Source organism: Mesoplodon bidens (genome assembly GCF_964165515.1).
Source record: "Mesoplodon bidens genome assembly, chromosome: X".
Classification (NCBI taxonomy): domain Eukaryota; kingdom Metazoa; phylum Chordata; class Mammalia; order Artiodactyla; family Ziphiidae; genus Mesoplodon; species Mesoplodon bidens.
The window spans coordinates 97,217,421-97,240,304 of record NC_138163.1 but is presented as its reverse complement, the minus strand read 5'-3'; the positions used below and the strand labels follow the sequence as shown (position 1 = coordinate 97,240,304).

Genomic DNA, 22,884 nt, shown 5'->3' with positions numbered 1-22,884 from the left:
AGCTAAATCTCAAGCATCAGGAGGGGGAAAACTGGGGGGAGCTGGAGCAGCTGGAGCAAGGAGGTAAAGAAGCCAGGCCTGTTTTAAAACAAATATTAAATTACTTCAGGAATACAAACAGACGAAGGAGGGAGGAAGGCAGGGGATTTATGACTTAAGTTGCGGGGCTGGGTCATCATCTACACTGACTTGAGAATGCAGCCCTCCAGAACTGTCACTCCTTCAAGCCACGATGCAGTTCTTGTCTCTGGCCTGGCGAGGCATCCCTGGGCGAGAGTTCCCGGGGAGCTGTGGAGATGGGGAATTGAGGGCCTCAGTTGCAGTGTCCTGAGCAGGCCTTGGCCTGCACAGGTGCGGGGGCAGTGGGATGCGTTCCCCTAGGAAGAAGCCATCGTCCTCTGAGGATTCGGAACTGGGACTGGAAGGCGAGCTGGAGCAAGATCCCGAGTCCGACCCTGATCCCAAGTCACATTGATGGTGGCGACGTCTGCCAGAGCGGCGGCGGTGATGGTGGTGGTGGTGGTGGTGGTGGCGGCGATGTGTGGGGCCCCTGGGCGGGGGGCTGCGTGGCCTGCGGCGCTGGGCTGGGGGCACACTCAGGGACCGCCGCGGGCCTCCCTCAGACACCAAAGGGTCGCGGAAGCTGACGCGTGGGGTGCTCTGGCGACCAAAGGCACCATCTTCTGGGCGTGGGTCCGGCTGGCCGGGAGGCCCTGAGGGTGGTTCGGGGACACTGCGGAGCCCCAGCTCGGGCATGGAGTGGCGGTGAGGGGCCCCTCTCAGAAAGCGGGCAGGCTCCTCGGGGCCTGCAGCTGGAAAGACAGAGATGGAGCGACTCCCTGTATCTCTCGCCCCACCCCTACCCCAGCCCAGGGGAGGCCTTTGGAAAGGGCCTTCTCTCTCCCCCATCAGGACTGGAAAAGTGGAGGCAGGCATGGGGCGGCGCAGCGAGGTGGGAAGTCCGGGAAATGTGAGGCCTGGGGCAGGTTCTGGGTGGAGGGAAGGTTGAAAGCAGGAGGAACAGGACCAGATGGATTGGTGTATGGGGTGTGGCCGGGGTGGGGGCGTGGCTTCTGGTGAAAGGGGAGCGGCATAGGCTGGAGCAGACAGGGTCTGGGATAGGATGGGGGCGGGGCCTGGGGGCGGAGGGTGAGGGGTAGAGGGTTTGGAGGAAAGGAGGAACTTGGGCTCAAGCTGGGACAAGTTGAGGTAGGGGAAGGGCCCTGTACAGAAGTGGGGTGGAACCAGGGTTCACGTTGGGGTGTAGTTGGGGATGGAGACTAGGCCTGGAATGGTTTGGGGACGGAGCCAGGGCTGTGATGGGGGCAGGGCCAGGGATGCCACAGGTGAAGGGCACAGGGATGGCACAGGGATGCCACAGGTGAAGGGCGAATCAAGGGGCGGGGACAGGGTTGAGGCAGGGGCACCGGAGTGGCTGGGAGTGGCTGGGTGTGGCTGGAAGGTTGGCTCACCAGGCGCTGGCTCGGTGCTGGTGCCTTTGGTGGAGGTCTCAGACGCCCCCTCCACAGCAGGGAAAGAGGCTGTAGGGGCTGTGAGAGGTGTGGAGACCGTGCCTGCGCTCCAGCTGCGGCGGCCGGGCCCCGGAGCCGTGAGCTCGGACCCCAGGCTGCAGGCTCGGGAGCAGAAGATGAGGCCACGGCGTGGCAGGAAGGGGCGGCCCAAGAGCGCTCGCCCACAGCGACTACAACAGAAGCAGCGGTCTGAGGCGTGCCAGTGCTGGCCCTCATAAGCCATCTGGCCCTGGTCCAGGCCTGCGGGGATGGACACGAGGGGGAAAACTGAGGCAGAGGCCCCAGGCATATTCCCAACCCTCCTGAATAGGGGCCCTTCTTGGGAAGAGGCAGGGAATCTGAGGCAGGGTACCCGGAGATGCCCTCTCCCCCCACCTCTCCAGAATGGGGCCCTTCCTCATCCTTCTCTCCTGGAAACTGGCTGATAAACGTCTCCTCTGCCTCCCTTTCTTTCCCAGGGTGGGGGTAGACATTGGACTCCAAGATGTGGGTCAGGCTTAGACATTAAGAGGTGGCTTCAGGTGGGAGGAGAGTGAAGGTGGACCTGAAGAAGAGGCCTGGGTGGTGGCGGCAGGACATAGAAGGTAGGGCATGGCCTTGGTGGGAAGGGAGTGGGTCTTAGGGAGTAGGGTCTGGCTTAGAAGGTAGGGTTTACCTAGGCTGATGGAGGAGAGTCTTAGAGAATAGGGCATAGCTTGGAGTAGGGGCCAGGCTGAGAGGGTAGGAGGGTAGCTCTGGTGGGGGGCAGGGCTAGGAATTAGAGGGCACTCTGGAGGTGGACCTAGATGTGTAGTGGTGCCTAGTGTAGGTCGGGTTTAGAAAGTATGGCGTGATGGGGGACATTGGTAATGGAATTGCAGGGAAGGGTATAGGGCTACAGTGCTGGAGCTAGACTTAAAGTATGGTGTATAACGGAAGATGGGGCCCGAAAGATGTCGCCAGGAGGAATCCTGGGGGTGGGGCTGTGACCCAGCTGTCCATCCATCCCCCATCCAGTCCCATGTTCACCCACCAATGTGCTCCCCACAGCCGTCACAGTACTCCGCGTGGCGGGCCTCGTAGCAGGCGCAGCAGTGGGGGCGGCTCTGACGCATGACATAGCGCTGCCCTCCCAGTGATGCTTCACACTCAAAGCAGCAGAAGTGACCCATGTGCCAGTGCCGGCCCTCGGCCTCTGTGCACTCAGGGGAGAAGATGATCTGGGGGGCAAAGGCCATCCATGGCCATCAGAAGGGCCTGCCCCTGCCCACCCCTCCGTTCACACCCCTGGGCAGAGAAACACGAACCTCGTCACAGGCTTGGCAGCGCGGGCGCAGGCGTTCAGCATGGTGGCGACCGCAGTAGACCTTGCCAGCATGGTAGAAGTAGATGAGGTCCACCAGCAGCTCCCGGCACGTGGAGCACACAAAGCACTGTGGGTGCCAGCAGGCACCCAGGCCTGCACGGCTGGCAAACACGGCGATGTCCCCACCTCCAATCTGCTTCCCGCACTGCCAAATGACAGGTGGACGCCGTCACCATCATCAAGATGGTAGGATGGAGGGGGGTCAGCCAAGGCGCGTCACACGTGGGCCTTCCCCGTGGCCTTTGTGACCGGCCCCATTCAGGGGGTAACTTTGAGATAGGCCCTGGACGCTGCTCCTGGGGGAGACCACAGAGACAGGCTCTATTTCTCGTGGGTGGCCTTAAAGGCAAGTCTCCCCTTCAGGGGGTTGGGGAAAGCATAGAGACAGGCCAGGCCCAGTTGGGGGATCTTAGCAACAGACCTCACCTAACAGTAAGATCTAAGGTTAGGCTCCACCCACCAGGGGGCACTTAGAGACAAATCCCACCCATCACCCAGCTCTAGAGACAGGCCCTGCCACTGTGGGTTGGTTCTTAAAGACAAGTCTCAATCATAAGAGGACCAAAGAGATAGCCCACGCCCCATGTACACTGACTGCATGGAGGGGAGAAAACTCCTTCCAGAGCCTGGCAGATGGGCCCTGTACCCCAGGGCTTGGAGCAAAGGCACCATTACTCACTGAGGCCCTCCATGGCTCACCTCCTCACAGATGGCCCCAGTGATGGTCACGGGGAAGATGCGCACGGTGCCACGCCCCAGATTCTCCCGCTTCCGCTGCTGGCTGAAGGCTCTGAGCTCTTTCTTCTCTTCCTCTTCCAGTGCTGTGCAGTACTGTGCCTGGAGTAGTGGGGATCTTCCAGGCTCCTCCCCTGATGCCTGCCCCCAGCCTTCTTCCAAATTTCATCCATGCTCAAAAAATTTACTTCTAGGCCTTTATATAGATGGTGCTTCCTGCCTGAAATACCCACCCCTTACCTCTTCTCCCAAGGCACAGCTGTGGTTTTGCCTGTCCAGACCTGTCACCTCAGATCAGCTCACCTTTCCTCCTCTGACCCTGCCCACTTCTTTCCAGCTGCCTAGCATTTGTCCAGGCTGTGTCCCCTACCTGGCATGCCCTTCCTGTCTTCTGTCTCCTCACCTCACTGTCATGTGGGGGCAGCTGGTGCAGCAGCTGCTTGATCCTGTATTTCTCCCCGGGACTGTTGACGTAGGGGACCTTGTCCTCTGGAAGGCAGCTGAAAAATTGGTATACCTGGGAGGACGTGGGGGATGGGAGAAAACAATTGAGACTAGGGGTGATGCAGTGGGATGGTGGGTCCCTACTTTTCTGAGAAAATTAAAGTCATCATGAGGGAACTTCTATTGACCCCCTCCTCCCTACAGGCCAGATCATTTCTGCCACTTCCTAAGCATACTGAGAGTTCCCTCATGTCTTGACCCCACTTTTCCCTCCATCTGCTGCTCCACTTTTCTTTCCCCTTTATAGCAAAATTACTTGAAGGAGTTGTGTGCATTTGCTGTCTCCACTTCCTCTCCTCCCATTCTCTCTAGACCCCAGCCCAGTCAGGCTTCCCCACCCGCTTTGTCCCTGCCTCTCCTCCAAAGCTATTCCTGTCATAGTCATTGATGATATCCACATCGCTGAACTCATTGTTCGGGTCTCAGTCTTCATCCAACTTGACCCATCAGTAGCACTGGACACAGCTGATCACTCCCTCTTCCTGGAAACACTGTGTTCCCTTAGCTTCCAGAACACCACACAGCCCTGGGTTTGTTTCCTCCTACCTTATTGGCTGCTCCTTCTCTGTCCCTGTTTTGGTTCCTCCTCAACTGGCCAACCCCTAAATGTGGGAGGGTCCTCAGGCTCAGTCCTTGGCCCTCTTGCCTCTGTCTACCTTCAGTCCCTTGGGAGTCGAATCCACCCTCATGGCTATAAATACCATCTCATGGCTAATGCCTCACAAATGCATACCTCCAGCCCTGTGACCTCTCACTTGAGTTCCAGACAACGTGACCACTCAGATGTCCAACAGGCATCTCATACTCCAGATAGCCAAAACCAAACTTAGGCTCTTAGCCCTCAAACTTGCTCCTGCCTTGGCCTGCCCCATATCAGTCAATCCATCCATCCTTGGGGTCATCTTTGACTCCTCCGTCACACCCACAAGCAAATTCTCTCAGCTCTACTTTCAAAATATAACTAGAATCTGACCACCACTCACTACTTCCACTGCCAGCGCCATCATCAGTCACTTGGACCATTGCAGTAGCCTCCCCTTCACTGATCCCTCTGCTTCCATCCCCACTCTTACAGTCCATTCTACACTCAGCAGCCAGAGGGATTCTGTTGAGTCCTAAGACAAATCACATCCCTTCTCTGCTCACAAGCCTCTTGTGTCCTCTCCCTCATTCAGAGTGGAAGTCAAAGTTCTGTCCATGGCCTCTGCCATCTCTGACCTCACCTCCAACCACTCGCCCCACTGCTCGCTGTGCTCCAGATACAGTGGTCTCCTCGCTGTTTCTCATACACGCCAAGCACAGTCCTGCCTCAAGGCCTTTGCATTAGCTGTTTCCCTTGCCTGGATTGCTCTAACCTCAGATATCTGCATGGCTCATATCCTCACCTCCTTCAAGAAGCTCAAACATCATACTCTCACAGAGGTTGACCTGGGCACCCTACTTACAATTCTAACATCTCTCTCTCTCTCTCTCTCTCCCGCCCTCCCTCTCTTCCACTTCCCTCCTCTATTTGTTCCATAGCCCTTACGCCATCTGACATATATTTACAGGTTTGCTTATTGGCTCTTGCTCCCTTTGGGAATACGGCCTGCATGTGGGCAGATGTATTTTTTTGTGTTTTGTTCACTGCTGTGTTCTCAGTGCCTAGAACATTGTCTGACGTGCGGTAAGTGCTCAGTGACCGTTTGTTGAATGAATCAGTCAATGGAAATGTAGTGAATGAAGTGCTGGGATAAGACCTGAGGTGAGGGGAGGACAGGAGAGGGGTGAACAGGTCCTGAGGAACTGGCCCAGTGATCAATCAGGGTTCCCTGCTAGCCCACAGCGGGGTCAGAAGGACATGCACAGTCTGACCACGCAGCCTAGAGTTTCCCTGGAAATGGGTTCCCACTTGAGTGTGCATGTGTGTGTGCCCACTGGTGAGCAAGAGTGGGTGGTGGCGTTTGGTCACCTGCTCGGGCTTGAGACCAGGGGGCACCCAGGCATACTCCTCCGAGGCACAGCCGGAGTCATCGTCCGAGATGGAGTGGCGCTGGAAGTCTGAGATTAGCCGACACGTGATGCGTCCCAGGTCCGCAGGCACCGCGTGCACCGCGTGCTCCTCCCGTGGGCACTTGCAGTGTTGGCAGATCTTTCTGAGGGGACCAGGATGGGGGGTCAGTTCCTAAGGGATGTGGCCCACTTGGACCCCTTGGCAGCCCAAGGAAGTCCAACTGAGGGCCAGAGACATTCAGATTATCACCAGCAAAAGACTCCGAGCCAGACAGGGGCCTGCGGGCAGTGCTGAGCAGACGTGGGGCTGTGAGCCACACTACTGTGGGGAGTTGCCGGGGGCTGTGAGGGGCAGAGCGGCCAGCTGGGGGCAGGGCTGGGAGCTGGGAGTGGGGCTGTGGGGCCTGGGCTGAGGATGTGAAGTGGTGCGGGGGCTGTGGGAGGTCTCAAGGCCATCCCCTGACTTTCAGCACTGGGACTTGGGTCACACTCTCCCGGCAATGAGCCTGAGTAGGGGTGGGGCTCTGAGTCTGAGATTGGAGTCACAAATCGAGGGGTTTCCTCTCATGACTTTGGACGTGGTGGGGGGACTTTCCCTAGGGGCGGGCTCTAGCTTGTGCTGACGCTCTGAGCCTGGGTGAGTAGGGCTCTGTCTGTGGTATTTTATGGGACGTTTTGGGTACAGGGCTCCACTAGGAGGATAGGACCTTGGTCTGGGAGAGCAGTTCTGAGCCCCAGAAGGGGGCTGGAGGTCAGTGGGCGGTGCTTAGAGCCTGGGACGGAGGATCTCCCTAGAGATGGGACTCAGAAACTTGGAGCACACTTCTTGGGGCGGGGCTGTGTAGTAGGCGGAGCTCTCCTGGGAACTGGACAATTGGGAATGAGTCAGGGGAGGGGCTCTGGACTTGAGCTTGCTCTAAGACCTGGCTCAAGCCTAGGGGCGTGGCCTAAGTCGGGGCGGGGGGGCTCCCCCTAAGGGCAGGTTCCCATAAGAGCAGGACCCTGACAAAGACAAGGTCCTGGGATGGTCACCTACCTCCAGCCATGCAGCAGGAAGCCGGGGCACTGCTCCCTGCAGGAGTTGCAGGGCTGGCCGCGGTCTGGGTCCTCTGCCTCTTGAGGCTGTAGTGGGAGGGGGCAGACGCGGGACCCGGCGAGGTGCGCGCGGGCGGGGAGGGAGAGAGAAGTCAACGCCCGCCTCTCCACTCTGAGGCCGGCAACCACACGCCGGGGCCTGTCCCACCAGGGCAACGCCGGGCAGGCTGGGACAGAGCCCAGAGCGCGGGGGAGGGGGACACAACCGAGGCAGAGGCGGGGGAGCTGAGGCCACCTCCCTATATGCCGCCCCTTTCAGGGAATTCCCCTCCCTGGGCCAGCATCGGACTCCCCTCACCCAGCCCCGACACCTCCCACCAGCCTCTGACTCCTCCAGGCCTCAAAACACCTCCCCCTGAACTCAGAGTACGCTCCCCACCAGAGCAGAGCCCCTAATCTGGGTGTCTCCTCTCAGGGCTCATCTCGGCCCCTTCTCCACTCAGGAAGCCAACAGCACTCCAGTTCCACAGGGTAGGAATCCGAGACCCCATCCTTACTTGGGATCCCCATGTGAGCCCTGCTCCTCTTTTCAGAAGCACAAGAGCCCATCCCCGAAACCCTGGCTTCACCTTTTCATACCCAAGGAACTGAGACCCTCCTCCAGGATCGCAGGAGGCCCTTGAGCCATTCAGAAACCCACACCCCAAGAAGCCTTGGCCCTTACCCCTCATATCCTAGGGCTATTCACTCTTCTGGACCACCAAATGCAGACCCCACCCAGACAGCCCCTCCAAAGGAAGAGAGAGACCCTCCCATCTAGGAAGTCAAAAGCTTCCTGGCTCAAGTGGAAGCCTGGAAGCCCTCTCCTCACAAATCCCAACCACTCGACTCTCAGTATTAGGGCACCCCAGGAGTGTAGGGCCTCACTCCTCAGTTCACCTTCCGCCAAGGTGCAAGGGGAGGTCCCTTTTCTCATAAGCTCAGGAGGCCCCTGCTCAATCTAAGACTCCAGGACCCAATCTTTTGGCTCTCAGAATCCCCTCCCATAATTCACCCGAGAGGGGAGTGCACCAGGTCCCCGGGGTGCTGATAAAGGTGTGCGGAAAGGTGATTAGGGAGCAAGGGCCACCAGATCTCCACGTTCCTTCATCCACATACTTCGAGCAGCCCCAGGCCCTCCGGTTTGGGAGCCCTGAGGATGGGGATTCCCAGATCCTCTGGGAGCGCCTCCTCGCTATCCCTATCCCCTGCTCCCTCTCCCGGGCCTCAGTTTACCCCGACCCCCACCGCTGCCCTGAGTCTCGCTCACCGCGCGCCCGGAGCGGCGCCTCCGGGACCCACGCGCGAACATGGCGCGCCCGGGCAGGGTCAAGCCGGGCCGGGTGAGGCGAATGGAATCCTTGTGGCCGTCTGGCCACCGCGCGTCCGGCAGGGGAGCTCTCGGTTCCGTAAACCTGACACCGGCGTAGGAGGAGCGCGCCCAGCGGGATCCGCCCCTGGGCCTGTTGTCTCTCCCGGGCCAAGGCGCCCCCTGCCTAGAGGTGAGGGGCGCGCAGCCCAGGAACGCCGTGCGCGAAAGCTTCCTTGCACTCCTGCCTGGGCGGGAGCTGGGCCTCAGAAAACACGGCCCCCAGAGCCCCCAGGGTTCCACGTGGTCTCTCACAGGACATTCTAGGGCTTGAGGGCTCTGTAGTGGAGGAGTGGGAACTTGGAAGTGGCGACCTGACTGCAAGGAGTGTGCGCTACAGTACTTGTATCGACGCTTCGTGTGATTTATCTTGGATGTTTATTTGGGGGATGGGTTAAAGCCACCTCTTGGCCCCCTCCCCACTGGTGATGTTCTGAGGGTCTCTTTCCCCCGGATGAATGCTGCAAGAACGGTCCCCAGCCCCATCGCAGCCCCAGCTGGTGCTCACCCCATCACAGAGCTCGATCTTATGCCCCCCGCCCCACGTCCCCCCTCTCATCCGTTTTCAGAGCCGGGGGGCGGGGGTGGTTAAGGTTACTGGCCAGGTTCCGAGGCCCTCTTCCTTGTTCGCTCCCCATCTTTACAGGCCCAGCTGCGATGTCCCCTAAGTCCTGAGAAATAGATTTTCAAGCCTTCCCTCCCCTGCTCCCACTTTTCTCTCTCCAGTGATTCTTTCCCTGAGCTCATTCCCTGAGCTAGGAGTCTCTCCGCGCTCTCAGGCTTCACTATGCCTCGGGGCTGGGAGGAGGGGGTCCCCGGCACACAGCCAGAACTCCGGTGCCCGGCCAGGGTCTCTAATTAGGCACCGCTGTGGCGGCGGTCAGCCAGGCCCTTCACTGTGGGCGCTGGGGACCTCACCTCCCATCCCCACCGCGCCCCATTACGCACATCCTGGTCACTTCCCGCCCCTCCCTGCCCCAGGGAGGAGCCTGAGACAGGTTATAGGGAGTGAATGAAAGAACTAACGAGTCACCTTGGCGCCCCGCCTCCCGGCCTTGCAGCCTAGTCGGTTTCCCGGTTCTCCAGCTGGAGCAGAGACAAGGAAATAGAGAGACATCGGGGTCTAAAGAATGCGAGGCGGATGGCTAGAGGGAATTCTCCCTTTGAACCGTTTGGAGATTCAAGGACAGGGCTCCACAGGGGCTGGGAAGGGGCATGGCTAAGGGACCAGAATTAGAACCGAACCCTAGAAAGACTGGGCATTCGGTGGCCAGTAGTGGGGCAGTTGGCAGGGCTACTCAGAGAGTGACTTAGAATGATCGGCAGGCGAGGCTTCACAGAGGATAGGGCTCGGCAAAACACTGTTGGAGGGGCCGAAAATGGTGGGGTGACTCGAACGGTGTCCAGCAGGTCGGAGGCGGGGCTTCCTCTCGCCTCCTCTTCCCCATCTTTCTCTCCCCCTTCCAAAAAGACACACTGAGAAGTAAGAGCCGTGTGGACTAGGTGGTTGAGGAGTTTATTTAGGGGAGAAGAATTCATCATATTTTTTCTTCCTCGGGGATGAAGTCTTCAAACAATACCGAAGGGCACGGGAAAGGGTGGGGGTCTGGAGGGGAGGGGGAGGGTCCACAGCCAGACAAAATGGCAACACACAAGCACAGGCACTACCGACGTCACAGACACAGCAGAGGGTGCAGGATAGGGGCTCCAGACCGGGCCTCCATCCACTCCGGGACGGATGGGGGTGTGGAGGGAGGGAGGAGGCCGGGGGGGGCGGGGAGAAGGGTAGGTCGGCCCCACAGACCCTTTGGCTCTGTCCTCTGATTGCCTAGCTGTCCCATCTCGGGGTAGGCAAGGGTGTGGGGTTGCCTCTCTCTGGATCCCACCCCTTACCCTCCAATTCTTATCTCTCAGCTCTTCCCAGGCCACCTCAGTCCCCAGCCTTGGCCAAGGATATTCCCCGCTACCCCTAACAAAACCCATCCCTCAGCTCCTAACCAAGCCTCTCACCTCGCCCTCCCCACTGCCAAGCCCACCCACTTTAAAACATATTTGCTTCACTGTTCCTTTGCGGGGGCGGGGTTGCTCCTTCAGAAACCACCATGCACGCCCCACTCTAAGCCCCGAACTGTCTGGAACACGGACCACGACCTCACTCCAAGTCTGGCCCATTCCTGAACTCCACTTCTTGCCTTGCCCAAGGTCGGCCCCCTTTAGAATCAAACTCAGTCTCTCGGAGTGTTCAAAGCCACACCCCTTCCATAGATTTTGGTCCCAATCCAAGGCCCGCCCACTCTGGGGCCTCACCCACTGCCTGCTTCAAGCCGCACCCCTTCTAGAACCACGCCTTTAGCGTTTTTCCAAACCCAGTGTCCAGGTCCCAAGTCACACTCCTTCCGTAGAACCCTGTCCTACTCCAACCCCTGCCCACTGTGGGCCCACCCGCTGCCTCACTCAAAGCTCCACCCCTTCTAGGACCACACCATCAGCTTCCTTCTAAGCCCCATTTTAGAATGCTATAGGGCACCCTTCTTCTTCAGACTCCAGATCCAGTATGTCTGGAACCCAACCCCTCTGCCTACTAGCCCCGTCCACTCCAGAGGTCCTCTCCAAGACCACCTTGTGTCCCAAGCTCCCCCAGTCTCTGCCTTTCTCCTCTCTTCAGAGTTGAATTTTCCCTAATGGCCCCTGTTCAGGCATTGCTAGAGGAATCACGGCCCGAGTTGGGAGGAGGGGAGGGAGAGAGGGGAGAGTCTGAACTCACACCCACCCTCCCCACACAGCCTTCTGTCTCCTCCCTGTCCCCCTTACAGAGCCCCCCAACCTCAGGGCACAGGGCCAGGGAACAGAGAGGGGCCAAAGGATGAAGGGGAAGGGGTGGGGGTAAGAGAGGGGCCCATGCCAGATCGGGTCCCTAATGCATAAGGGGAGTGGAGTGGGGGCAGGGCTCAGACAGATAAATAGATATTTATATATAATATATATATATATATAAACAGCAAAGACAGTTAAGTGTCTCCTGGTTTGAGGGGTGGAGACCTGGGGTGTAGGGATGGGAACGGGGGGCAGTCCTTCTCCTGAGCTCTTGCCTACCAACGGGGTCCTCCCGGGCTGCACTGACCTGTGGAGACAAAAGATACAAAAGGAGAGGGGGTCCAGACACAGGTGGTGCCTTTAGGGAAGGGCTGGGCTGCTATGCCTCTGCCCTGGCTTCACCCTCTATCTGCCATGACCTTTCTTCCTTCCTTCTTCCTTCCACTTATAGTCTTGGGGTCAGCTTCATCCCAGCTGCCCCTGCTGGGAAGATATACCTTGCCTTCACTAGATTAGGTACCAAAGAAATTATGGTTTCCCCTTCCCCCAACCCAAAAAAGTCTGTTAACAGGTACTGTTCTCCTCATTGGTGGTAAACTATATTGAGCAGAGCAAAGATCCTTATCTTTGTGGAGCTTACACTGTAGCAGGGGAGAAAGACTTAAACAATTACCATGATGTATAAATAAGTTATCTAGTATGACATAAGGTGATAATAAGTGAAATGGAAAAACAAAAAGTAGACTGGGGCGAGGGGGATTACGAGTGACAGTAGGGGAAGAAAGGTTGCTGTAGTACTTAGGTAGTCAGAGAAGACCTCATTGAAGAAGTGACATTGGAATAAAGACTTAAGGAGGTGAGGGAATGAGCCAATGAAGATAACTGGAAAGAAGAGCATTCTGGGTAGGGAGCACAGCCAGTGCAAAGGCCCTGGGGTGGGACCACATCTAGTGTGTTTGAGGAACAGCAAGGAGATCAGTGGGGCTTCAGTGGAGTGAGCAAGTGAGAGTGGTAGGAGGTGATGTCTGAGAGGTAGGTAATGGGGTCACATAGGAGTTTGTAGACAAGGTTGTGAGGACTTCAGCTTTGACTCTGGATAAGGTATAAATCAAGTGGAGATTTTAAGCAGAGAAGAAGAGTAAAATGATAGTAAAATGTCTCATGCTATGTTGTTTCTTTTATTTCCTCAATAAATGTTTCTTACCATTAGTAGTGCTCTAGGTGATGTGTCTATAGCATGAATTAGTCATGGTCACATCCACTAGTCTAGTAGAAGAGACAGTCAATAAACATATAAACTAATAATTACAGACTGTGATAAAGAAAAGCACAGGGAGAGGTAAGAAAAGGGACTTGTAAGGAGTTGGCCAGGTAAGGTTATCAGTGTGTGTGGGTGTGAAACTCCAGGGGGAAAGCAAGTACCAAGACTGTGAAGTTGGACTGTGCCTGGTACATCGAGGTGGCCAGTGTGGCTGGAACAGAGTGCGGGGGAGTGGTTGGAGGTGAGAGGTCAGAGAAGTGAGGGGTGGGGCTAGACTGTGTTGGCCCTCGTGGGCCATAGCTTTGGCTTTGGCTTTGAATCTGAGTGAGATGGGAGCCCCGGTAGAGCTCTGAGCTCTGAGCACAGGAGGGTCGTGGCGTGATTTAGGATTTAACAGGATCCTTCCCCACGCCATGAGCAGAATATAATGGGAATGGGGGTGGAAACCAGTGAAGAGGTCCAGGGGGACAGTGGGAAGATTATGGATATATGTTGAAGGTAGAGCCAACAGGAATTTTTAATGAATTAGATATGGGACGCCTGATAAACTCCTCCCTGCCCTTTCCATCCTGGCCAAGTGCCAGAAGCTACCTCCACCCATGTGTTGCCACCTCCTTGCCTTTCCCCTCTAACGCCATCAGCCTGCCTCTACTCCCCATCTTCCCCCCTCACATTTGAGGGAAATCTCGCTTCTCTTTTGAGGCCCAACAAGAAGGCCGGCAAGACTTTCCAATGCGCCCCCCCACCCCACCCCGCCCCGCTCCGCCCCGGCCCTTTCCCTCTTTGAAATTCCACACCACCTCCCTCGCCTCCAGGGTTTCGGAGAGGTGGCGGATCTGTCACCTCCTCCGGATTAGTGATCTTGTCTGACCTTCATGATCCAAGCCCGTTTACCCTCATCATCTATTGGCCTTATCATAACGTATTGGATAAGACCCACCTCTTCTTCCCTCCATGGCTCCTGCGCCCGGCAGATTTCCCGCTACGCAAGTCCTCCTGTTATTCCCTCCTTTCATTGGTTGCTCTGCCCACTTCTCTCTCCACTCCCTTCCCTCAGAGCAGCACTTCTGCCTCTCTCCCATTGGCTCTTCATTCTGCCCATTTTCAAACACCACTCTTTTGCTCTCCACCATTGGCTAGTTTTTCGCCCCTAGCACGTAGCTCTGCCTTCCGATTGGCTCTTTCAAATTCCCATCCTTACCTGTCCGGCCAGTGTCCTACTCCTATTGGCTCACTAACCCGCCCATGAAAGGATCGTGAACCCTCCTTGGCCGCCCCGCCTGTCTGTCACTCACCAGACTACATCTGATTGGAGAAGGAGGTGGGTGCACCCTGAGGGCCATATCCTTGCTGCCCGTAGTCGCCCTGAGGCCCGTAGCCACCGCCACCGCCACCGGCGGGCTGCCCGTAGTCAGGCTGATAGCCGCCCTGGGGCCCGTAGGAGTCCTGGGGCCCGTACCCGCCGGGGCCCTGCCCGTAGCCTGCCTCGCCGTAGGCATCCCCGGGCGCCGGTTGCTTCTCGGGGGCGCCGGGAGGAGCGCGCAGGAATGGGGCGGCCCAGCCTGTCTCCTTGAACACGAACCACAGGTTGCCGACCCAGAGCACCAGGTTCAGGAAGCCAAACACCTGCGGGGAGACAAAGCTCGGCTGTCGTCCTGCGCCCATTGCCCTGGCGGCCCCGGGGAACATCGAGGCCGCTTGCGTTGGGCTTGGATTCGCGGGCGCCCGGAGGGTGGTGGTTTCTGAGACCCCGACCCTCCGAGTCCCAGCGCATGAATGTCAATGTGCACAAAAATCACCTTGGTGGGAAGGGGGACGTGGGGCGTGTTAGAATTCAGATTCCCGGGGATGTTGAGATATATCAGTATTACATATATGTGTTTATGTATTTGAATATATAATGTACAAAATATAGTAAACCTAAATTTGTAATATATAGTAAAATGTTAAGCATAAATTTTTATTAAATATGTAGATATACCGCTAATGGATGCATATATACACATACATATGTAAATACAAACATATGTATAAATACCCATGTATGAAGTATATAAATATATGCCTTTATATTAAAACAAATATATACATTTGTATAAATATATACAATGTAATTCAATTTGGGGACAGGAAGTAATATTTCCAGTTTAGGGCCGAGGAAACTGAGGTGCAGAGAGGCTAAGTGGCTTAGACCTTAGGTCTGTCCTAGGCAGCAACTGACAAAAGAAGAGTTAGAATCTGAGGATCTGTAACACTGGTATACGACTTACCATGTGCCAGGCCCTTTTCTAAGCACTTTGTATGTTATTAGTTCACTACTTAACTTTGGAGCAGGACCTCTTATTTTCAATTTATATGCTCCAACTGAGGCCTGAGAGGCTGAGTAGCTAGTTTCAGGTCCTAGAGCTTGCAAGTGGCAGAGCTCGGACTTGAGCTCAGTCTGACTCTGGCCAGTAGGGGGCGTCCATACGGGGAAACATTTCAAGTTATTCTTTCATTTTGCATATAAGGAAACAGGTCCCAAGAGGGTACTTACTGAGTTGCCAGAGATTCTACATGACTAGGCTGAGCCTGTGATCCAGGTCTCCCAAACCTAACTGGACAGAAGATCTCACGTTCCCCTTTTGGGGACAGTCTGTGGTGTCACGGTGGTTACAACTGCTATCTCATCCTACAAGGCTCTGTTGTTGGCATGCCTCCTCCAGGGAGCCCTCTTGGATTTCCTCTGAATCCTCCTCTCATTCTCTCTCTCCACCACTCCCCATGCCAGCCTAAGTTTCCCAGCCACCCTCCCCAGCTGGCCCAGCCAGCTTCCCAGGGCTTACCACCGAGGTGTTGAGGCCAGAGGTCACAGGGTCCCTCAGCTCCTTGCATGTATTCCCCGTCTGGTGGCAGACAGGCATCCCCTTGATAATGTTCTCTGGGTCCGTGGCCATCTTCACATCTGACAGCCCCTTGGCCCAGGCCGACGAGCTAACCAGCCACATGAAGGCGAACACTGCTGTGGCCAGAAAGTCCTAGGCCGGGCGGGGGGGAGGGAGATGGCACTGTGAGTGGGCTGCTTCATGCTGGGCTGTGGGGCCTCCTCAGATCACAGGCTTTCTTGGGAGGGGGGTCTCTGCCTTTCCAGCTGCTGAAGCCCCCGACACTCACTTGAAGGTGGCCCTCCTAGCTTGGGCTTGTCTGTGCACGTGTGTGTATGTGACAGAGGGTGTGGGAGTGTGACTGTGGTATGTGGTGTGGGTGTGGGGGGGGATTCTGTGAGATGGTTGCCAAATCTGTGGAAAATAGTGTGTCTTTCCACTTTTATCTGAATGTGGGAATTTGTGTCATTTTGTGTCTGGGATGAGGTTGTACGAGTACAGCTGTGTAGGAATCAGTGTGTCTGTGTGGTGTGATGACAAGCATGACTGTCACAATGAACCTCTGTGTGCTTCTTTCTTTCATCTAGACTGTAGGGTTTTGTGAGAGGTGGCAAGTTTCCAGGTGTCTGGGATTCTGTGTGGGCTGTGGGTGTGTCCCTGTCACTCTGATTCGGTGTCTCCGATGCTCATAGCAGCAGCAGCAGTAATGTGTGTGGCTGTTATCAGGGCCGCTTGCATGTGGGCCTGTCTGGGATTTGACGTGGCCTCTGAACATGGCTGTGTCCCCAAGGCTCCATGTCCCCTGGCCCCTGTATGCATACGGATGGCTGTGGGAGCTCACCAGCATGGGCCCTTTGTTGTTCTCTCGGTACTTGTTCTGCAGGAAGATGTAGGTAGCCAGAGCCCCCATGGAGTAGAGAAAGGCAAATACGGCCACGGTGACAAAGAACTCAGCCGATGAGGAGTAGTCCCCCACGAGGAAGATATTTTTAGGGTCCCCTTGGCAGGTGGGTGCCTCAAAGTACACTTGGTACAGCCTGTGGAGAGAGGTGGGCAGGTGTGGCCCAGGCCCTAAGAACTCCCTCCCCTCCCCCCTGCCCAGTCATGGGTCTCCCCCAGATTCTGACAAGGTCCCAGGAAGAGGAGGAAATAACCATTCACGAGCACCTACTGTGTACCAGTCACATTTCATTGATTGCTGAGAGCATGCTGGTGAAATAGGTATTACTCAGCCCTCACTCCAACCTAGGTACTTTGGCCCCTTGGTTATTCATAGAACATACCAGGCACCCTCCCACCCTAGGATTTTTGCACTGGAATGCTCTTCTTCAAGCTTTGCTCCACTGGTCACCTTCTCAGTGAGGTCTTCCCTATCTATTTAATTAAATCTAACCATTCCCTCCCAGCACTCCTTAGCCCCCTTCTTTGCTCCATTTTCTCTGTAGCTGTGATACCCCATCTGACATACCATGTATTTTACTTTTTTCCTTGATTTTTGTTGTAACTACAAGAGGGCAGGGCTTTTTCCTTTGTTTTGTTCAGTGTTGTACCCTTAAGGCCTGGAACAGTGCTGCCACATAGTAGGCGCTCAATAAATGTTTATTAAGTGAAGTATATGGAGGCAGAAACAGAGGCTCCGAGAAACGCATTAACTTGCCTAAAGTCACACAGCTGGTATAGGAATGACAGAGTTGGAATCTGAACCTTGTGTTTTTCCCCCTACGTCATGTTGACTCTTCTCCCCACCTCACTTCAGGTCCCCAAGAGAAAAGCAAATGTGTACATAGCAGAGGAGAGCCCAGGGACTACAAAATAGGAGGAGACAGACAGAAAGACAGGAGGGTAGAAGGGATGCTCGAACAGGATTCGTGTATGTGAGGTGTGGGCGGGGGGGGGAGTTGGAGACATGTGAGGCTAAGGCCTTTCCTATGGTGTGATGGAAGAGGGGTCATAAGGAGGAACGTGTGTGGAGAGAAAGAGCAGGGTGAAGCCCCAGAGCTCTGGCCTCAGGTTGGGGGGCAGGATCCAAATGGTGCCAGTGCCCTTGTATAGCAAAGGCCCTAAGGGAAGGGCTTACACTTATTGATCACCTCTAAGCATTTTACATAATTGCTTCACTTAATGACCCTCCCCCACAATTCTCTAAAGCAGGCATTATTATACCTGTTTTACAGATGAACAAACCGAAGCTCTGCAAGGCTAAGCTGCACAGGGCTGCATGGCTGCTAAATGATGAAGCTAGGAGTTGGATCTGGGTTTAAGTTTCTGGGTTTCTAGGGGGAATGAGGGGTCTTTGGGGGGGATTATTGGGGCAGTGGCAGGGTTGGTCAGGGGGACACAGGGCAAATATTTTTTTCCCCTGGGAGGCTTGGGGGTGAAGGGCAGATCCTCAGGACCCGACGTCCTAGGCATGGGAGGAGTCGGGGGGTCCACAGATTTTTCTGGTCTTCTAGATCCCCAAAGGGCCTGCTCTCAGCAGTATCCCATGCTCCAACTCCCACTCCTTCCCCAAACTCTCTTGGCTTCTGTGAACTGGTGGATCCCTGGTTGTCATCCCCCCCTTCCCCAGCCTCTCAGACCACGCCTCCCTGGTGCCCCCTTTTCTTTTGATTATTGCTCAGGCCCTGCACTGGGCTATCTTCTCTTCAGTCTTGCCTCTCACCCTGGGTGATCCCCTGAGCCTACATTTACCCTTAGAGCTCAAAAATCCCTAATTCCCAACTCAATCCCTGATCTCTTTCCTGAGTTCTTTAAACTTATTTATTTTCCTTATTTTAACAAACACTTATGGAGCGCTTATTGTGTGCCTGGCACTGTGCTAAGCATTTTACAAGTATTAATTCATTTAATATTTATCATAACCCTGTAAGGTGGGCATTATTATCCCCTTTTACAGATGAAGAAATGGAGACCCAGAGCAGTTATGTGATTTGTCCTAGTAGTGGAGGAGCCTCAGGAGCCTCTATTGAAATTGTGTCTGTGGGTCTCTGTCTTCCCATTCCTAGGAGGTAAGCCTCTCCATGAGGGCAGCAACCTTTCCTGCTTGTGCTCACTCTTGTGTACCTAGCACCCGGCACACGGTATGAGCTCAATAACTCTCAGAACTGTTTAATTGGGCTTAATCCTTCCCCACGGCTAAGCAGCACCCCCTCATTATTCTCTATCCTAAAACCTGCATGAAGATGCCCTCCTTGGATTTCTCCCAATCTGCAATTATCCTCTTTATTCATTTGTTTATTTGTTATAATGTTGGCTCCATGAGGGTACGGAGCTTGGTCTGTTTTGTTCACTGTTATATCCCCAGCACTTTCAACAGTACATGACATACAGTAGGTTCTCAAAAACTGTGTATGGGATGAACGAATGGGAGTTAAATAATAATATTGGCTAACGTTAATTGAGCACCTACTGCCTTAAGGATATATATATGTGTGCACATATATATATATAAAATTTTGAATCTTGTTTATTGCCAGTCTCCTGCCCCTCGTCTTCACTAGAACACAGCCAGAGGGCAACAGCCTAGGCCTGTCTTGCTCACCACGTGTCCTAGATGTCCAGAGGAGTGCCAGGCACAAGGTAGGTGCTCAGTGCATGCGCAGTGACCTGAGTGGGTGTGGTCTCCCGAGGTGGGGGCTGGGCAGGAGCCGATGGGGAGGAGGTGTTGGCCGGTCCCACCCCCCACCCCCATCCCAGGTCTGTCAGGATCCCAGGGGTGGGCTAGTGTGGGGGCACACCTGAAGGGGTACTCGAATTCAACCTCGATGTTGAGGTCACTCTTGGTCTTGTTGGCACAGTCCACACTCAGCTGGAGCTCCCCACTGTAACTGCCGCATGTGGCAAAGGCGAAGATGGCAAAGACCTTGGGCAGCAGGGATGGGGATGGCCACGGTGAGCCTGTGTGCACGTGGGATGGGGCTGCCCTCCTCTGGACAGATGGGGCCCAGCATAGGCAGCAGCAGATGGACTGGTCCCCACCCCCACCCCCTAATCAGGGCTCAGCGAGGCCCAAGGACAAGCTGATTAGAGGGGTGTGGCTATCTCTTCCAGTCTTTCTCCCAGTGTCTCTCTTGGTTTCTACCTCTCAATAATGCTCTGATTCCCCTTATTCTGTCTCAGTCTATTTCTCTGTCTCTTTGTCTCTCTCTGTATTCTGCCTGTCTCTGTTGTTCTCTGTGTCTCTGTTTCCCTCGGTATCTCTCTGTCTCTGCTTCTCAATGTGTCTTTGTCTTTCTCAGATGTCTCTGTCTCTCTGTCTCTCTGTTTCTCTCTCTGCCTCTCTAGTATCTATGTGTGTCTCTTTCTGCCTCTTCTCTCTCTCTCTCTCTCTCTCTCTCTGTTTGTGTGTGTGTGTGTGTGTGTGTGTGTGTGTCTTTCTGTTTCTTGGTCTGTCTGTCTCTATCTCCCTGCTCTGTCTCTGACATTATCTCTGCGGTGCTCTCTCTGTCTCCCTCCTGCCTCTCTTTCTGTTTATCGGTTTCTCCTTTTCTCTTTTCCCCAGAGGGTCTCTTCTCCCTCTGTCTCTTTCTCTCCCCCACCGCATTTCTCTTCCTCTCTTCCTGTGTGTCTGTTTCTCTTTGCACCTCTGTTCTCTGTGCATCTTTCTCTGTCTCCCTTTTCTTTGTCTCTTTCTGTTTGTTTCTCTCCCATCTCCATCACTTTTTTCCTGGTATTTCCATCTCTGTCTCCATCATTCCCGGTCTCCCATTCTCTCTGTCTCCTTCACTGTCTCTGGGTTTCTCTGGCTTTTCGTCTCTCCCTGCAGCAACCAGCTTCAGTCTCCACCTCCCCTGCCCTTCTCTCACCTCAGGAGAGGAAGTAGGACATCGCAGTCTTCCACTTCAGAATGGGGGTACCCTTGGCCTTATGTGGCGTCACATCACAGCCCATCTGTTCTCTGGCCCCAACCCCCTGGGACTTCACCCAGGAGCCCAATTCCCCCACCCCCTTCTGCCACCCCCCACCCATCCATCCCTCCCTCCTTATCCCTACTCCATCCCTGCTCTTCCGGACCCCACTACCTCCCTCTTTCTCCCCACAGCCCAGACCACACTCACCCATTGCAGCACCTTCACAAAGCCCAGGGGCTCCTTGACCACCCGGAACTGACCCCCGGCCACCAGCTGAGGAGAGAAACGGTGGGGAGGGGTGGGGTTTTTGGGGGTGGAGAGGGAGGTGGGGGACAAGGCCACCAGGCAATGACCCCTGGGGATAAGGCATGTGATCTCCGGGAGGGAGTGACGTTTGGAGAGGCGGTGAAAAGGAGAAAGTGACACTTTGGGGAAGGTGTGAGCTCAGGGTCTCTGAGAAAAGGCCCCCGGGGTTCAGGGCTGATGGGGACGTCTGGGGAGATGGTGAGATAGATGGCAGAGGGGGTCAGGGGTGAGCAAGATGGGGATGGGGTCAGGACTAGTTAGGGAAGGGGAGAAGGCCTGAAACGGTAAAGGTGAGTCAGATGGTGAAGGGGATCGGGTGGAGAGAGTGAGGAAGGAGTTGGGGTTCACTAGGGTGGGGGAAGGGGTCTTGGATGGTGAAGGTGAGTCATAACAGGGAGGGAGTCGGGTTTGCTAGGGTGGGGGAGGGGTCTGCAGCGGTAAAGGTGAGTCAGATGACGGTGGTGGGGTGTCTGAGGTGATGAGGATGGGGAGTGGTTAGTCCTGGTTAGAGATGGGCGAGGTTCTGAGGTGGTGAAGGAGAGTTCGATGGCAGAGAGGGTCTGGACTGATTTGATTAAGGTGGAGGAGGGCTAGGACGTGGCTTCACTGCATATGTGCTGGGGGAAGGGGGACTAGGGGTTTGGGAGAAGAGCAACTGATCGTCCCCCTTGGTCTGCTCTGGGGGAAGAGGTGGTCGTCTACCAGGGTACCATCCCTGTTTGGAAGGGGCAGGTGTCAGCCCTCCCCTTCACCCCCGCCCCCACGCCTTCTGTCGCTCTATTTCCTAGCTCATCTGCAGCACCCCCCATCTTCCTTCCACTCTCCCCTCCCCTCCCTCCTTGCCTGTACCCTGGCTCCAAGACCCCTCTTCCTTCCCGGTCGCCCGTAAGGAACTGGCTTCTGGTGGCCCCCGCTGCGGCAGTTTGGACGGCCCTCGCTGCGGCAAAGGGCGCACTCCTTCTTTTCTCCACCTCCCCTTTCCTCCCCTCGCCTGCCGCAGACCCCGGCCCCAGCGCCGGGGACCGGGTGTACGCTGCTAGGATTCTGGCCACCACCTCTTAGAGTCGGCGGATTCGCTGCGACCCCGGCGAGGAGGCCGGCCAGCGGCGGGCTCTGTCCGCGGTGCTGGAACGCGTACCTGATTCACCACGTCCATGTCGGCCAGCAGCAGCATCAGCAATGCGGGGGGCGGGAGGCGCCTGCTAGCAAGGGCGGGCGCGGGGCGCGGCGGGGGCGGTGCGCGATCGTCGGAACAGCCCAGGGGGCCGCAGCTCCGCCCCTCGCGCCCCCGCCTCGCTCGCCGCGCGCGCCTGCGCACAGCGGCCGTGTCAAAACCTTGCAGGCAGCCATTGCAGTCCGGAGGCTGGAGCCGTGAAAATACTCTCAGAAGATCATTATCTCTGAAAACACAGCTAGAGATCTGGAGAGGTGGGCCGTTGGGTGCTACAGTAGGACAATTTGCCAGGCCATTTGCTGAACTGTTGAATGTGTTCACTTATCTAAGCCTTAGAACCTCCCTACGTGGTAGGGACTATTGGCCCCGTTTTTACCGGTGAGGAAAATTAGTCCCCAGAGAGGTTAAGCGACTTATACAAGGTCGCCCAGCTAGTTATTGGCGGTGCCCAAAGTCCCTGCAATTTAAACATGGTTCAGGGTCTTGAGGGTTTCTTCTCATCTGCATTTTAAGCACTTAAAAATAAACAAAACCAAACCCTCCCCCTCCAACCATTTCCCCTATTTCGCTCTTCCTTAGTCAAAGTGTTGCCTACTCCAACTCTCAACTTTTTACATCCTGTTTATTCCTTAGTCCTCTCTTAATTGGACTACGCCTCCTTCATGCTACTAAAACTAGGCCCACCAAGGTCAATGGCAATTGCCATGTTGCAAAATCCAATGGATAAATACAGCTGGAATTTAAGATGCTCAACCTCACTCATACTAAATGAAATGCCTATAAAAGCTACTAAGACACTGTTTTTCATCTTTGAGGGTGGTGAATATAAAAAAGTTTGATAATGCTCAGTATTAGCAGTTGGCCAGAAACAAGCATTCTCATAAATTGCCAGTGGAAGTTAAACTGGTATAACTTCTGTAGAGGGTAATTTGGCAAAATGTAGCAAACTAATAAGTCCATGTATGTGGCTCAGCATTTACACTTCTAGGAATTTGTCTTACAGAGAGATTCAAACATGTGCTAAAAGAGGTATGTATAAGATAATACACTGCAGCACTGTTTAT

General features: G+C 55.3%; 2 protein-coding genes across 2 annotated transcripts; both read right to left on the bottom strand.

Annotated features, from left to right (window-relative positions):
- Positions 1-68: 68 nt before the first annotated feature.
- PRICKLE3 (prickle planar cell polarity protein 3) lies at positions 69-8,559 on the bottom strand. The gene is made up of 9 exons (XM_081221620.1): positions 8,453-8,559; positions 7,145-7,230; positions 6,068-6,251; positions 4,016-4,129; positions 3,577-3,714; positions 2,819-3,022; positions 2,545-2,731; positions 1,473-1,772; positions 69-812 (listed from the first exon to the last, which is right to left on the bottom strand). Exons 1-9 carry the CDS (start codon positions 8,492-8,494, stop codon positions 223-225), a joined length of 1,845 nt encoding a protein of 614 aa, XP_081077746.1. The 5' UTR covers positions 8,495-8,559; the 3' UTR covers positions 69-222.
- A 1,500-nt stretch (positions 8,560-10,059) lies between these two features.
- Positions 10,060-22,526, bottom strand: SYP (synaptophysin; the record flags this gene model as incomplete). The annotated part of the gene is made up of 8 exons (XM_081223098.1): positions 10,060-11,672; positions 13,922-14,252; positions 15,452-15,643; positions 16,332-16,527; positions 19,228-19,352; positions 20,548-20,613; positions 21,785-21,981; positions 22,505-22,526. The coding sequence occupies 7 exons, from the start codon at positions 22,524-22,526 to the stop codon at positions 13,926-13,928; spliced, it is 1,125 nt and encodes a 374-aa protein (XP_081079224.1). The 3' UTR covers positions 10,060-11,672; positions 13,922-13,925.
- Positions 22,527-22,884: the final 358 nt, after the last annotated feature.